The sequence below is a fragment of the Falco rusticolus genome, chromosome 3, assembly GCF_015220075.1.
Source record: "Falco rusticolus isolate bFalRus1 chromosome 3, bFalRus1.pri, whole genome shotgun sequence".
In the NCBI taxonomy this organism is placed as follows: Eukaryota; Metazoa; Chordata; class Aves; order Falconiformes; family Falconidae; genus Falco; species Falco rusticolus.
In genome coordinates, this window is record NC_051189.1 from 285,258 (window position 1) to 301,859 (window position 16,602).

The 16,602-nt window shown below is 40.1% G+C and overlaps 1 protein-coding gene across 1 annotated transcript in view; it reads left to right on the forward strand.

The window, feature by feature from the left end:
* Positions 1–16,602, forward strand: part of TG (thyroglobulin) — a 160,551-nt gene that overhangs the window by 62,974 nt on the left and 80,975 nt on the right. Inside the window, exons 35-38 of the mRNA XM_037378935.1 lie at positions 241–306; positions 11,778–11,912; positions 13,027–13,191; positions 15,027–15,249. Of these exons, the coding sequence (XP_037234832.1) occupies positions 241–306; positions 11,778–11,912; positions 13,027–13,191; positions 15,027–15,249 (589 nt within the window). The remainder of the gene's footprint in view (positions 1–240; positions 307–11,777; positions 11,913–13,026; positions 13,192–15,026; positions 15,250–16,602) is intronic.

The following is a 16,602-nucleotide window of genomic DNA, read 5'->3' on the forward strand; positions in this document are numbered from 1 at the left end:
CATTTTGAAAAGCGTTTGAAGGAATATTTATAAATACAGAAATGTCAGGAAGTCTGGTTTCATGTACGAGCTCAAAAGGGCTAGAGAGCTAAGCAGCCTCGCATCCTTACTCTTGTAAGTGTGGTGAGAAGATGCAACATTCAGATCCCAGAAGTAATGCTGGAAATATGGAGGTGTGGATTACATTTTAAACCTTCAAGTGTAATTGTTTCAACATATTTTGGGTTTTTCTGCTTTTAGCTGACTTGAAGAACACCATGCCTAACCTGTGTCCACCTGTTAGTTTACCTCGCAGGCCAGAAAGTGGTAAGTGTATTCATGCATTAAGAAAAGAAAAAAAAAAAAAAAAAAGGAAACACCCTCTACTTTTTATGTATTGCTAAAAGATCACACTATAATGAAATGGTTGTTTTCCCCATGAGTTTACTTGTTCAGGTGTTTGCTTACTCAGGTCTTTACTAATTTTTATTAATTGTGTGTCATATAAATGGAAGAATTATTGTCATCTACAAAGCTGGTCTAATATCTCTCAAACTCACTGCCACAAGAGGTCACTGGGGCAAAATATTTGGCAGGATCAATGAAGAAATTTATCATTTGTAAGCGTGGATGTCACATCACTTTAAATGGATATAACTTCATATTTTAGTGCAGTGGCCAATGAATAAAAACTCTGGCAGGGGTAGCCCCCCAAAAATCTGTTTATTGCATTATTGTCCTCTGTTGTGGGGTTTTTAGCTCCTGTCTTGTAACATGTGGTGCTTGCCAGGGTGGCAAGAGATGACAGATTGGACAAATAACCAGCAGTTTCTGTGAGTAAAGCTGAATGCAAGGAGTGACAGTGAGTTTTCAAACAGATACAAACAATTGCAATACAGATGCAAAGCCAAATTTAGCAAATCTAGTTTTCCACAAAAAACAATGTGATGAAAGGAGCAGTTCCTCCAGAAACGGATGCAGGTTTATATGGCTTTATAATTGCTGGTACAGAAGAATGTCCTTGTTTGTGCTTTCCTGCAAGGATGGGAATATTATCTCAAAGATTATTCAAAAATGGATCACAAGAAATGTAGTATGTTGGGTCCCGCTTTTGAAGAGTGCTGTAACTTGCTATGGCACCACCTTTTTTGTATCGTGAAGAAAATTTGGTCTTGCGATAAGTGAATCTTATGGGACTCATATGCGTTATTTTAAAAGTGGGTGGATCCTCTTAATAAATGAAACTTAACTGCTGTCTTTCAGGGCTTTGTGCCTATCACCCCCTAAAAATATATGCAAATTGTCAACATCTACAGGCTTCCCTGATGCGTCCTTTCCAGAAATACACAATGTATCTGCTAAATGCTCTGTGTAACAGAAAGTAAGCAGGTTGACTAGTCATTAGATTTAACCCTCAATTTAACCCTCAGGTTAGACTGAAATTGAGAAGTCTCATCCATCTGTGCCCTTAAATTTCTCTTTGATGTGAATGAATTTTTTAATCTGTTTGTGTCAGTCTTTCCTTAAACCATATGCGACTGGGCTTGCAGGAGTTGGTTAATTTTTACAAAGAATTTTCAATATTGAGTTCATAATTTATTATTAAATGTTCTATCACCATATCTTTGACCACAAGTCATAGTAATGTTGAGATTATTTGTCTTAATTAGTAGAATTTGTGGGGGTTTAACGATGGTTTTAATGTAATAGGAGGAAAACTCCTATCTTTATAGGTAAGCAGAAATATTTTTTGTGTGAAACGCTTTGAGCAGGTAGTGGGGTAATGTGTAGGTTGGGCAATTCAACTCCTCTGCATACTGTTTTTTCCCATGGGCTGTAGAAAACTGCTTTACTAAAGCTTTCTTCCTCCTAGTCTGAAGCTTACTAGTAATTTTACCATTTCCTTTTATTTTTCTCTTGCTTCTTAAATTTAGGAAAATAGTGACCTAAACAGCACTTAAGAAAATTAGGCCTTTCCTTTCTATCTGTCACTTGGTTTCTACTCTGAAGACTGCCCAGAACCTGGGCACAGCAAGTGAGGTGCCCATCTCACCCTTAGTCACCATCTTGATCTATCACACCTGTTTCCAGCTCATCTTTCCAAATTCAGAACAGCTAGGGATGTACTTGGTTTGCAAAGGTCTGGGTAACCCCCGTGTGAGCAGGCAAACCCCCACAAAGATGCAGGATTCTGGTTTAGAGTGGTGGGCCTGAGGACAGCAGTCAGAAGTCACTGAATTACAAAGAGCACAACTAGCCCCAAAGTCAAATTAGCACAAGTATCCTGTAGTTTTTGGGTCTCTGACGCCAGTGTGTGCAGCAATGCCTTGGAAATGCAACTGGGTACCACCTGTCCTTCTGAAGTGCTGCCTCATTTTGGTAGTAAAAGTGCCAGCCCAGTTATTTAGGTGAGATTGCTATTTGTATCACAATGTCAGAGGTTTTGGAAAATTTTCAAAAACATTGTTTCCAAACTCTTTATGATTGTATGTGTTATCAATATATGCTATAGAAGATTAATGGGTTTAGCATTGGACATCATAGAAATGATAGCAGTGACTGAATTTGCTACATCATGGTATTGCTTGTATGTGAGGTAAAAATAATTACAGTGACTCCTGTGTGGTAACTAGATGGTGAGTATGAGGAAATGTCACTGTTTAAAGGGCACTGTCGTGTGTGTATATATGTATGTGCGTGTGCCTGTTGAGCATGTCTATATATTTTTACAAATAAAATAACACTTTCCATCAAAAGATCAGAAAGACACTCAGATTTGAATACTTCCCCAGAGGGCTCTGTGAAATAGTGAAGTGAATGTTATGTCTAATACAGAGTCTGAGTTTACTGAAGCACAATTAAGGCCTATATTTTAGTAAACAGTTAATGCCTCTGCTTCATTTTCTAGTTAGCCAATTTGCAATGCTCAGGACAGAGTGCCCAGCGCTTTGCTTCCTCCCATTTGCAGTTGGGTGCTGGCTCCATTCCCAGTCTATGGTTTTTCAAGCCCCAACGCATTGTGAAGAAATCTGGATTAGCAGATTCATTTTTAGTCTTGTGGGAAGTAGATACTTTGCCTATTTTACTCATTGTTCCTCTCGATAGAGAGGGTAGAGGCAGGTAGGACCATAGAACAATAGAAAAAGCCTCAGCAAGAAGGGTTTCTACAAGCACATGGGCAGCAAAGGGAAGGGTCAGGAAAATGCGGGTCAGTTGCTGAATGGGGCAGGAGACCTGATGGCAAAAGATACAGAAAATTTCGAGGTGCCTTCTTTGCCTCAATCTTTACTGGTAAGTTCCAGCCTTCAGGCCCTTGAGACCAGGGCAGGAGACTGCAGCAAGGAAGACTTATCCTCAGTGGAGGAGGATCAAGTTAGGGAGCAAGCTGGACACACAAACCCATGGGGCCTGATGGGACTGCGGAGAGAGCTGGCTGGTGTCTTTCTGAGGCCACTCTCAATTACCTTTGAAAGACCCTGGTGATGGAGAGGTTCCTGAGGCTGGGAGGGGAGTGAACTTCACCCCTGTCTTCAAGAAGGGTAAGAAAGAGCATCCAGGGAACTATAGGCTGATCAGGCTCCCCTTTATCCCTGGGAAGGTAATAGAGCAGCTGATGCTGCAAACAGTTTCCAGACACATGATGAGCAAGAAGGTGATATGGAGTAGATTTATGAAGGGCAAAATCATGCCTGACCAACCAGATAGTCTCTACAACCAGGTGACTGTCAAGTGAGGGGAGAGCAGTGGATGTTATCTTGATTTCAGAAAGGCTGTTGACACTGTCTCACATAACATCCTCACAGAAACTGAAGTAAGGTCTGGATAAATCCAGTGAGATGGTCTAAATGTTGGCTGAGCTCTTGGGCACAGAGGTGTGATCCAGCTGGAAGCCAGTCACTGGTGTACCCCAGAGCTGATACTGGGGCTAATGTTGTTTATAATGACCTGGGCGATGAGACAGAGTGCACTTACAGTGAGTTTGCAGATCATAAAAGGTTGGGAGGAGTGCTTGGCAGACAAGGTGAGTGTGGTGCCATTCAGAAGGACCTCAACAGACTGGAGAAATGGGCAGAATTACATCTTGGATCAAGCTGTCTTTCATCAAGCTGTTTTTCAGCTCTGTCTGAAAACTGGCTAGGACCTTAGCAATTGTGTGGCCAAGCTGTTTTAACATTCAGTCTTCTGAGAAAATGGGTATTCTCTCTTATGCTCACACATTCTTCACCTTTTCTAGTTCAAACAAATAGGTCTATTGGCTTCTTTGCTGTCTTAAGTGGTCAGGAGAGCCAGATTTGCAAGGTGAGGTAACATCTTACATTAGCTGACTAGATGTAGTTATACAAAGCTGAATTTTGAGGAATTCCTGATGTCCTGCAGGAGGTCAGGTTGCTAAACACCAGCTTCTCCATCTCTGCTTTTATGGAAGGCTACCGCTACAGATTTGAGCATCTCTGAAGAGCCAGTAGAATCTTTCTGCCCTGGACATGTCCAAGTGCCATTCCTTAATTTAAAAAAAAACAACAAAAAAACACCCACAAAGCAACCTGTCAAGAGTCTCTGTTTTCTCCCTGAATAAGCTGGAGAGTACTCTTTAAAAGAAAGTTTTATGCTCCTCCAAACCATTTTGTTTGTCTGTTTGTTCTACAGTGAAGCCAGCTCTCCCAGAGCTAGATTGTCTTTCTCTGGATTGTCACCAGATCTTAATTTGTCTTACTTTCTGCGTTATTTAAACTCAGAATCTCACTGTTTTTTCATTTTGTTTTGGGTTTTTGTTCGTTTGGTTTTGGGGTTTTTTTTGAAAGCTTGCATATACAGTCTTTAACTGCCCAAAGTCAGCAAAGGGCAATTAGAATGATTTTTATCCTGGTATCTGCCTGAAGGCAGAAATCATTAAGCCAAGGAGCTGCAAGGCACTGTCCAGCCCTGTTAGTTCCACCATACACAAAGGAGAGTTCTGTTGTAGTCACTACAGGTTTAAAAGATGAAGAGTCGAGACCAAATTATTTGGGCGAGACAAAAGAATTTACTGGGGTTTCCTTCACTGAAATGCTTTCTAAATAAATTGAACAAAAACATGTATTTATTTCCCTTCTGTTCTCTACTCTGGGCTTTTGAAGATGTTAATGAGCAGCAATGTTCATAAAACCTCTAGAGCTTTGAATCTGCAATAGCACAAATAATTTTCAACAGCAGCTTCTTTCCATGCCCTGTCATGGAGCAGCCTGCAGCCGCCAGGGAGATGCGAAACAACCCCTTCCCCATGTAAGGCTAACCTCCGGAGAGAGACAGCAAGAGGGAAGGCTTGAGGTTCTTCCCATTCTTTGCCTTGTACCAACTTCTCATCCAGCAGCCCGCTGTAGCTGTGTGATTCTTCTCATCAGCCTGAGGCTCCTGTTGGCTTTCCCCAGGTTACTCTCGTACAAGCAGCACGGCTTGGCATTTCTAACACCCATTAGATACCTCATTAGCCTTCAAAAAAAAAAGTGAAGTGCTCTGTAAGGCCTGCAGGTCACTGCTCTCTGGCAGGAGGGTGGTGAGCTGCACACTGGTCTTTTACCTGAATTCTTGTTGCTTTGTTGTTGCTTCAAGACGTTTTCCCTATTTGTATTCTTGCAATACCCTTTCTGATAGAAGGTTAAGCTCTCCAAGTCATCGCCACTAATCCGCAGTGCATTTAACTGAATGTGTAGTTTTCATCTTTAACTAAATGAATGTTTTTGTCTTCTGTACACCCGTCACATGGAGCAGAGTATGCTCTACTGGTCTGTTGTGATTTCCATGTTGTTGCTATTATCTAAGAAATCATGCCTGAAAAATAGATAGCCTGAACACACTAGGAAAGTCCGACTTCCTACGTTTGGAGCATTATAACCCCTGAAGAAGTTAAGTGCTGTGATGACACTGAGTATGGAGCTATCTGTGGTGACCTTTAGCGATGGGAGGACAGCTGGTATTTCAAGACTGCCCATGCTGTAGATGCTCGTACATCATGCTGCAGTCTTCGTTTACTTACGCTAGTATTTAAATAACAACTCCGCTGAGTTGTGTGAATATGGAGTAATGTTATGTAAAAGAGAAAACAGGTCTCATAATTAGATTTGAGATGGAACTTCCTGCAGCCAGCTGTAAGAGAGGGGGAGATAAGAAAAGGTTTTTATGAGAAATTAGGTATTGTTAATTTAGGGTTGAACAATGCTGTTATTCAAACAGTTTGTGCACAGAGATGTGAGCTATGGAAGTTTTTAGGTCTTTACAATTAAGACTGGAAGAAGCAAAACAACCTATGAAATGTTACCTGGCTTTTTAGAAGGAATACTTGTGCTTAAAGAAAAGTGGAGAGCCTGAAAATATTCCTGTGCATGTGGAAGGGAGTGACACTGATGTATAACTTCTGCTTTTATACTTTGTTATGAAATTTATGAATCGTATACAGCAATTATCCAAACTTTAATGAGCATTTGTGTCTTCACATTCCTTGGTTTTAAATAGAATGCGGCTATCTATCTGAGATTTGGCACCTGCTAGAAGGCAATGGCCCTTAAATGGTGATCTCTGCATGGGACTGCAGATTGTGTACGGATCATATGGGCTCCATTCAAATGAAGCAATTCACTGAGAAACCACCAAGGCATACGGATGTAATGATCTGCCAGGCCCTTCCTGTTTCTGCCTCCTGTGATCCCCCAAGGATTCCTGGTCGTTCCCTTGATGCAGGGCTGAGCAGTGGCTATGGGATTTTCCAATGCAGGAATAAATTTTCTGTCGGGCTAACTCAGCACGTAGGGTATTTCTATTCTCAGCAGAGATGCTGATGGTACTACAGGTGCCGATGTAGCTGACTTAGGTGATTAATAGTATCATTCGTCTTTCTGTTTTCCTACAATGCTGAGGATATGTCAGAGAGGTCTTTGGTGTGAAACAAAGACAGCCTTTTTAAATCCATCCTTGGGAATGGATCTACCATGCCCCCATATAGCAGATTGGACCTCTGATGTAGAATTACTTTATCTTTGGTCTTAAATTCTATTTTTATTCTGTTTGTAAATATGAGGAATTTAACCTTTTCAAAATGGCTTATTTTAAACCTGGATAAATACCCAGTGCCTTTTTAGTATTCTATTGTTATACTATTTACTATATTTGGCACTAAGGAAGGACGCAGAGAACTTGCATTTACCATGAACATAGCAGGATTTCTCAGTGCAAAAGGCCCTAAATAACACATTTGTTAGTTTGGGGCATGTTTGTCTGAGGTGTGATTATAGATCTTATGCAGCCATTTTAAGAAAATGACTCATTTTGAATTATTCGCATCTCAGCGGATGGACAAAAATGAGAGGCAACTATATTTAAGAAAGAGTGCATTTTCTGCAGGTCCACTCTGAGCTGATGTTTTGTTGACTTTGGAGGTTGATGGTATACAGACAGGTTAGCAGTCTAGATTGGAAAAAACTGAACGCTAGGAATATGGAGCACTAAGTTCAATCTGTAAGCATGATTTTGGCTTGAGTCAGGGCTATTAAATATGGCTCACAAATTTCAGAAATAAGATCAGAACTTGTCTTTCAAGCATAAATTGGACATACTGAACCCAGAGATCTGATTTATGTGCCTTCTTAATCTCATGTTAACCTTGTCTGATCTATGTATCTCCTCAACTTTATGAGTTTTCTTTTAAATTTAACCAGTTATTTTATTGACTTCTGTATCTCTGTTTCCTTATATCAAATGTCAGGTTTTCAAGCAAACTCAGATCTGACCCTTCTTTGCTTCCATTGAAGTCAGTGATGAAACTATTGTTGACTTTATGAAAAGAATTCTATAATGTCATTGCCTGTGAAAGTGGGAGGCTGAACTCTGTGCCTCCAGGAAATGTATTCCAGTCTTGTGATCTTATGACCTGAGTGGGAACAGTGTAAGGCCAGCATGAACACTTTTGCAAATCCAGTCTTAAACCTTGCCTACCCAAACAAGAACATCTGGAAGAGAGGGGCTCTCTGTATGGGACATCTATAATTTTGCAATAAAAGTTACAGGGCTGGCTGGATTCAGAGTGCTGTAATTGTCCAGTCAAAGCATTTGCCAAAGTGTGGTTTGGAAGGTCAGAGCTAAACCTATATATAAACCAGAAATGTTTTCCAGCCCATCAGGTACACTGTATATTTTCAGTAAAGCAATGTCAGTTTGTAACTGTGAGCCTTGTGAGAGCGGTTCGCAGATGAGGCAAGTTTAGATCAGCCGTGGAAAGTTCTGTTTTGCCCAGGTAATGCAGTGGGTGTGCATGGCTGCAAATGTTGCTGGATCCGCTGTCAGGGGAAGGGAAGAAGGAAATGAGTAATAGCCAGAATCCCTTCTGCAGCTCACTGCTGGCTGGTAGTGCCCACAGTGGTTCCATGGGCAGCTCTGGGTTAAAGGGCTTTGCTCTGTCATTTAAATAAGCATGAGTGTTTCTGCATTTGTCTGCACCTGGGATCAGCTGGGCAGAAGGTCAGAAAAGGAAAACACTGGAAGTCTCAGTATATAAAGCTAATCTGAGATTATGAATGTTTCATCCTAGATTAAGAATTTTTAAAAAGCCCATAGCCCCCAAACCAACCCTGAAAACAACCCTATATGGGTAGCAGAAGGTTGCAAGGGTCACTTCTGTGACCTCTGATTTGGGGCAAAGAATAAGCAAAATAAAGTGTGTTTTGGGTATGAATGTATGACCTATGGATGTTCACATCTTCTAGGCTCTTCTGTGCCCAGCATGGGATGCAGAGTTCCCATTGTGTCTCATATGTATTTAAAATGAATGTTATTAACTTGACTCTATCCCCCATAAAGGGATAAAATAAAAATATTTTAATATAGAAGTAGGAAGTTTAGCTTGTGATCAAATGTAGAACACATTACACATAGCTAATAATGGCAGTGTGCACTCACAAGCTTAATTTGAGCACCTTCAAAAGATTTTAATCACAGTAAGCTGGTAAACCTCGGGGAAATAGATACAGGAGGTGAAATTCAAGTATCAGAAGTGTAAATCTGAGGAATTTATTTTGCTTTTGTGGAATTGTTTTGAATTTCTTTCCTGAGAGAGTAGAATTTAGCTTAGCAAGAATGCTTCTGAATGCTTGACCTGGGGGCAAACGGAGGCATATGGGGATTATGAGACTTGCCCGAGGTCACTCGATGAGTCAGGGAAGCTATGGGAAGAGAGTCAGTCTGGTGAAATAGCTTCCAAAACCACTGATGTACCCAGACTTGTTGACTTACAATGGAGTCCAGACAAAGCTCTTATTTGAAAGAACCAGCTAGTAATTTGAAAATGTGTTTGAACCTAGAAAGATTACTTGTTCCAGTAGTAGGACCTGTTACCAGTACTGTAAATAGTGCAAGATGGCAACATGGCTGTTACGTAAAAACAAAGCTTAAGTCATATTGATTAAAAAAAAAATAATCTTGTTCACATTTTCAGAAAAAAAATAAATTAAGGAGTAATTGAAAACATGAACTGTCAAGATGTAACCTGTAAAAGTAAGACTTCAGGGATCTAATAGTAGGGGCAGATAATTTCTGGACAGGATGTAATGGTTAATTCTCCATCACTTAAGGAGCTGATTTCTATTTTTAAATATCTTTCTAAATAAATGCCACAAACTGTCACCCTGGATGTAGAGGCTGAAATTTTCTAACACAGATCATGCAACAGGTCATATTAGATAGTTTTAAAATAGAGAGAGCATTGACAATATGAAATGTAGTAATTTCCACATGACTAAACCCACTGTGTTCCTCTAAAATAACTGAATAGTCAGTGCGTAAGGGCCTGTTGCACAAGTCAAGCTGTGGTTGCAGGGTCATTGCTCCCGTTGAATATAGTGCTGATGGTGACTTTGTGATATCAAGTAAGCTTGCAGTCTTTAACATATAGCAGTGCAATACCAAATTAAACTTCATTTCTACTTAGCTGGAGACTTTCAGCCTCTGTCTCTTGGAAGAGTTGCTGCCAAATGTAACAGGAATAAAATGATCTTGAGGTGGTTGAAATGGACTCGTTGGACCCAGTGCAGCCTTCTTGCCTCTAGCTCACAGGTGTGGACTAGGACTGGGCTGTTTACTGCACTCCATACAATGTCCTAGGTTGGATCATCTTCATTCCATCAGCCATTTTCTTCAGCAAGGGTGAAGCTAGCGAAGAAGCTAGCAGTAAGACAACAGCCTTGGCAATGGTGGTAGCACATCAGGGTTTTTTCAGTTTTTCCTCTGGGAGATAACTCATGCTTGAGGTTTACAGTTCCTTGAGAAGGATTTACCTTCTCAAAGACTTTTAGCATCAACATAGAGCTCTGGGTTGTAGCAGTTGCTGTGTGTTGTCATGAATTATTTTGAGTAAAATAATTTTGAAAGCTAATTTAGTCATTTCTATTCCTTGCCTATTTGCTCAAGGAATGATGCAACCAGCCTAGCCTGTAGTCTGTTTTGGGTTCTCATTAACTCATTAACATAAGAAGTATGTCAACACCAGGATTACCAAGTTGCAGGGAGGGCATGCCACAGCCCTGATTGTATGACACCCAGACCTCAGCTTCAGATTTGATGTTTAGTGATATGGTCACAGCCGTCTTTCTGTGAGGAGGGGAAGAAAGGAAACTTTGGCCATCTTTGCAAGTCATCCATTTCTGAGAAGACTAAAAGACATTTTTAGTGAAATGAACAGTCACAGCTTTCGCATCTGTGGTAAATGAACTCAAGTAACAGGGCAAGATCTGCTCACCAGGAATAGCAAGGCAACAGCTGACTCAGCTCTGTCCTTACCCTGCAATTACATGGAGAGGGTAGCGCTAACCTCCTCTTTAGGACTCGGTGGCCACAGCAGGCTCTTTTGCTTTTAAAACATTTTGAACTGTTGAAAAGAACTAAAATAATTAAAGGCCCATTCTTTTCCAAGCTGCCTTTTTTGACTTCTGTATGCAAAATTGAGGGCCTGTAGATATTTTTGTCTGTTTGTGCATGAGAAAAGAATGATTATGGCTTTTGTTTTAAATCCACTGAAGCAGAAGAATAATTCTCGATGAATACCAGAGTCAGTATGTATGTATGCATATATGCTCACACATGTGCATGCATGTCTACATGTATGTATGTGAATATACCTGTATGTATGTGAATATACCTGTTTGTATATCTGTAACTTCTCACCCTAAAGCAGACATCTAAACCAGGATGAAGATACTGTACGGTAAAGCTGCCTGTTCCTCCTGACAGCACAGGGAGTCTGGTGTAATTAACTCAGATGTTGACACGTCCCTTGCAGGTGACTGAGGTGAAGCCTACATTAGGAAACCAGCTCTTGTTTTAAATATAGGTGTGGATGTCTGCGGAAGGTTCTGGGAGTGCTCAGTCACATGCAGGATCCCCACTTGCTTCCCAAGGAGTTAGGGGTTGTACCTGTTCAGGAACTTCTGTGCGAGCATTACGCCCCATGTCCTTTAATGTAATTAGGCCTGTTCAGAAACCTTTTATTTAAATCAGTTGGATTTACATCCAAACCTGGATGGAGCTGCTCCAGATTTACTTCTTTATTAACTGAATACCTTTGTAAGCCTAGTTGCACTGACCTCAAAATGGGACTGGACCCTCTAGTCAATCAGAAGCCTTTGAATATTATATTTCATCTATTCCCAGTTGATGCAAAGGAGAGTGAAAGTCTTTCATTTGAGAACGCCCCAATGCTTTTACTTCTACATTATTTTCCTCTGACATTTTTACTGATTCGTCTAGTTCAATTTTTTTTTTTATGATTCATTTTACAGAGTATTTGGATACATGGCAACCCTTAAACATGTCCTCTGTTTTCATGGATTCATCCATCTCAGACTTTGAAGTTGCGCAAATTAGTAGAGATATAGCCAATGACTTTTCTACTGCCAAAAACTTTTGTCTATCCGGTAAGAAATGATTAGTCATAGCTTTAAAGAAAATACTGGCTTGTGAGCCTAAAAAATACATGAACAGCTCTTCCCCCACGCCCCCGCTGCACCCCCTTCTGACATAGATACACTGTTTTTACTTATTTTTAAAGACTACCCCAGGGTTCCTGAATTTGGGAGAAGGGACCTGAAATAGTTTATTTTTGGAAGATACAATGGATATAGAATTCCTTACAGTGATGGTGTAAATTTGACACCTCCTGGATCAGAGATCTCTTGCTTCTCCAGGCATTGTACAACTTGGAAAATATTTTAGTGGATAATTAAAAGGATGATGTAATTATTTTCTAAAGAATATTTAAGGGAAGCTCATTGAGTGAGGCAGATAGTAGAGCCATCTACCATTACCTGTAGCTGTGGTGCGTGAGGGCAGGTTAATCGAGAGCTGGGATAAAGCAGGAGTTGGGCTGTAGTAACAACAAAGGAAACTGCCTTAATCAATACCCTGACTAGACAGCAAAGAGTTCTTTAACTTCACATGACTGGCAAATTCTCAGTGCCACAGAGTAGTAGAAATCAGGAAAAGTTCCCACCTACTGCAGAAGATGGTCCGTGGAGTGGTCCTCCTTTTTGCAGTAGATGGTCCTCATCTCATGAAGGTGAGCAGTGTAACTTACGGCTTTTTCCTTTTGCTGTGACTGTTTGAAGGAGCTCTTCTAAAGTGAAAGTGTTGGATATCCAGCTCTGAGTACAAACTGGGATGAGCGAGAGGATTGCTTTTCTTATTCTGAAACCTTTCCGTGGGGCTCCCTGGGGGCTGTTTCAATTCAGCTGATGTCCTCAGTGCTTTATTAAAAGATGTTTTCCTTCTCCTAAAAACCTGTGATACCAGTTCTCTTGCCGTGTTGCTCCATTTTAAAGCAAATATAGCCTTTTGTCCTTTGGCTATTTTGGAGAATGTTTTAGGAATCTGAAGACATTTATGTCCCATTATTCTGCTTTAGACCTACTTCATATCCTTGTTGCTTGACCTGTTGTAAACTTTTTCTTTGAAGTATCTTACAACAATGCCATAAAACCACTTTAAGAATACATTTTTACCTGCTCTTTTTCTTCATGTTTCACCTCACAGCTTGTTCAAAGAACCAGTCATGTACAGTGGTTACACTGGAAATCCTGCCTTCAGCAGTAAGATGCCTTTTCTACCCTGATACACAGATATGCACGCATGGCCTGCAAGGGCACAGCTGCCGGGTTTTATTGAAAGAGCCAGCTACATATATTTATAGGAGACAAGGTAAGAGCAAGCTAAGGCTGTGGAAGAAGGAACTCAACTGTGCTGTCCTGGGCACAATTCTTGTGAAATCCTCACTAGACTTTAAAGCAACATGGATATCTTCTAGACAATTGTCCATTGCTGTTTCACTGGAGTTACAGCCAAATGAGATGGGAAAATATCCACAAATACTTTTTATAAAAATGTAGGAAATCAGTATTGGCATCTAATGTTGAAGTAGGTATAATAAAGAAAGTCTAGTCTATGAAAGATTTTTTCAGAAATGCAGAATGGTAAAACCAAACAAAAACTAGTAATGAAAGTCCATGTCCTTCCTGTTCGTCTGCAGATGTTTCTGTATGTTTTTCCTTTTAAACTCTGAGAATAACACAGAGAGTGCTGAAATCCCACTGTCACTTGAAAGTCTTAAGGAGCATCTCTGGAGAAAACAAACAAATGAACAAAATCAACCAAACCAAAACCCCTAAACCAAGATGAACTAGTATTTTAAACAAGTGAAAATTATTTAAGAGAAATAGAAGTTGTGTAGACAGGTAAAAATTCTATTGTTTGGCTGTGTACTTATTTGTAACTGTAGGTTTTGTGGGGTTTTTTCCCCTTGATTTTAAAAAAACAATGCTTTTTTTTCATGTAATACTAGTTATTTCTTTTACTTGAAGAAATTATAAACCAGGTAACAATAAGTGGGAAAGGAAGTAATATTTTATTTTCTTTTCACTGAAATTTCTGTGAAGAATTGACAAATCAATGAGAACCTCCTAGGTTCAAACTCAATGAGAAAAAAAGGGGTTTATGGATGTCAAGTGAGGCAGAATCACTAACTGAGTCATAAAAGCTAGACTAAAGTGTTTGCCTATTTCTGTACAGATTTGGGTTTAGTCACATGACTTAAAATTTGGTTCCTGACTATCAAATACACTGGTTTAGGAAAGAAGTAGTATGAGGTATCACTTTGTTCTGGTTTTGTATTATTGAAAAAGGTATTATTGAAAAGCCTGTTCTTTGCATAGATAGCCAATGATTCAGATAATCCTTACATTAAAAAAAAATAAAAAATAATTGGATCAAACTATTACCCCTTAATATTTCATAATTTTCTGCAAGCAAAAAATAAATTCAGATAGCAATTATGTTTGATCTAAAATGTAGATACTAGCATAAGTTCTGTGGAAAAAAATGTCAGTATTCACAACAGAGTGTGAGGTGAGCAAGGGTGATGAAGGCTCTCTGGTACCCTGCACTTGCATTCCCTTCTCTGGCGTGTTACGTGACTGACTTGGTGAGCACTTGCACTGGTGTTTCCCACTCCAAGAACAGCAGTACCTGCACAGGACTGCAGGGAGTTTGGAAATGGGTTATGCTCATTGCCTTCTGTTGAAGCTCTTCTGAATCACATAATGCAACAGCTACTGGAAAGGGAAGTACAAGTCTTTCCTGGTAAGAGCCCAGACCAATGAGCTGTGTGGTTATCTTTCCTCTCTCCGACTTGCCATAAATGTTTAAAGGTTTAACGCTGTGCTTTTTAGACCTGGGCGAGGGAAGTCTGAAAATCTCTTTTTGTAGAAATGCTTGGATTTGTATTCTAATGGGATGTCTGATGTGGAAGACATGTTTGAGTAGGGGTTTGAAAAGTTAAATGTTCATATCCAGTAGGTAACATCTAGCATAGCATGAATTATTTAATAGGGAGAGAATAACACAAATTATCTCTGTTCCATTTAAAGTGAATTAGACACTTCACAGTTTAAAATTAAGGGGAATGGGATTAATTTTAATTCCTAAAATGGTACTAACTTGAAAAAGCAAATTATTTTTTCTCTGTACCCCCCCAATAGATTTATTCCTGCCCATTTCTGAATCAGATTTAACCCCATCTGTGTACATCCCATCCCATGGAGATCTGATGGGCAAATCCCAGGTGATACATATTGGCTCAGAGTGGAGAAATATCAGCCAGTTCCTGGGGATCCCGTACGCTGCACCCCCCCTGGCAGACAGGCGCTTCAGTCCTCCAGAGCCGTTTGCTTGGGTGGAAGCCTGGAATGCTACTGTGGCTCGGTAAGAAACCCCTCTGATCATCTGCAGAAGTGCTAGTCCATCCAGGAGTGTGAAAGTAGCTGGAGTGATGGCCACAATATTCATGTCCTTTCTTGCAAAAGAACCTATAGGGTACAGATTAATACAAGTTTGGGACTTTGTTCAGCAAAATGAATAATTTCTCCATCTATATGTTAATGCATGCAAGCGCCTCAAGAAAAAAGGCAGATTCCTGTACATTGCCTTGAATGTATGCATAATTCCCCACTGACAGACTGCTGTCAATCCATTTTCATCCTGAGTATTTATATAGGGATTTATAATATTTATACAGATAAATTTTGCTCAGGCTGAGCCATAAATTTGTAGAATATTTAATCAAACAGGGGTATTTAATATTTAATATTTAATCAAACAGGTAACCAGAAGCTGTGGGGGTCTCATAGAAATTCTCTGCCTAGGCTGAAGGACCTAGAGACTCTTCTCTGTCCAAAAACTATTAAAAACCAAATACTTGTTGAATGCCTTGGACAGAAGTACAGAAGTTATACATGTTTTAGGTAATGCCTTAAGAGGAAATGAGCGCTAGGAACTGTATAAGCAGATGTGCTAAATTTCTCTTAAGTCCCTATGTCTAATGTTTCCCATTGGCTGGCCCTGGCTCTCCAGGGCTGTACAGACATCACTGTTGGTGAGTTTAGGCTGGAGGCACACTACGGACATAGGCTTTGTGTGCATGTTCGTTTCATTTAGTCTTATAATATGAGTCTTAATTTTGTTGCATTGTGGAACTGAAATGCCAAATCGTGCATGTCTATTTCTTAAAGAAAAGAGGGTTTGGGTGATACTACTTAGTATATCTGTGATGTGCAACATGTTAGGACAGTGAATTTCTTTAAAAAACCCAGCAACCCACAATGAATAGAAAAGCAGCAACAACAAGAAACAAGATATGAGCACGGAGTGTTTTTTCCAAGGTCTTTCTCCCAGTGCATCCCTGCTCCACATAACAGAAAGCAAACTACAGCACACACAAAACTCATCTGAGCGAGCCATGCTGCACAGGTACATAGGAAGGTGATACAGGAGAGCTGGTACCTGATTGTGTTCCTATCAATAAAAAGCAGACTGTTTTGTGGCAGGCATGAGAAGCTGCAGGGAATAAAAAAAAGAATGATAGAAACAAGAAACAGAAGACTGAAGGTGCAGAACAGTCAAAGGGAGGGGGTCTGGTGGAACGACTTGGTGAACTTTCTGCAGAGGAAGTTGAAGAAATCAGGGCTGTGAGTTGAGGTTTAACAACACAAGAGCTTCCAAGGCAGCTAATATGGACCTGAGGTCTACAGAGATCCTGTGTTATTGTTGCATTAAAGG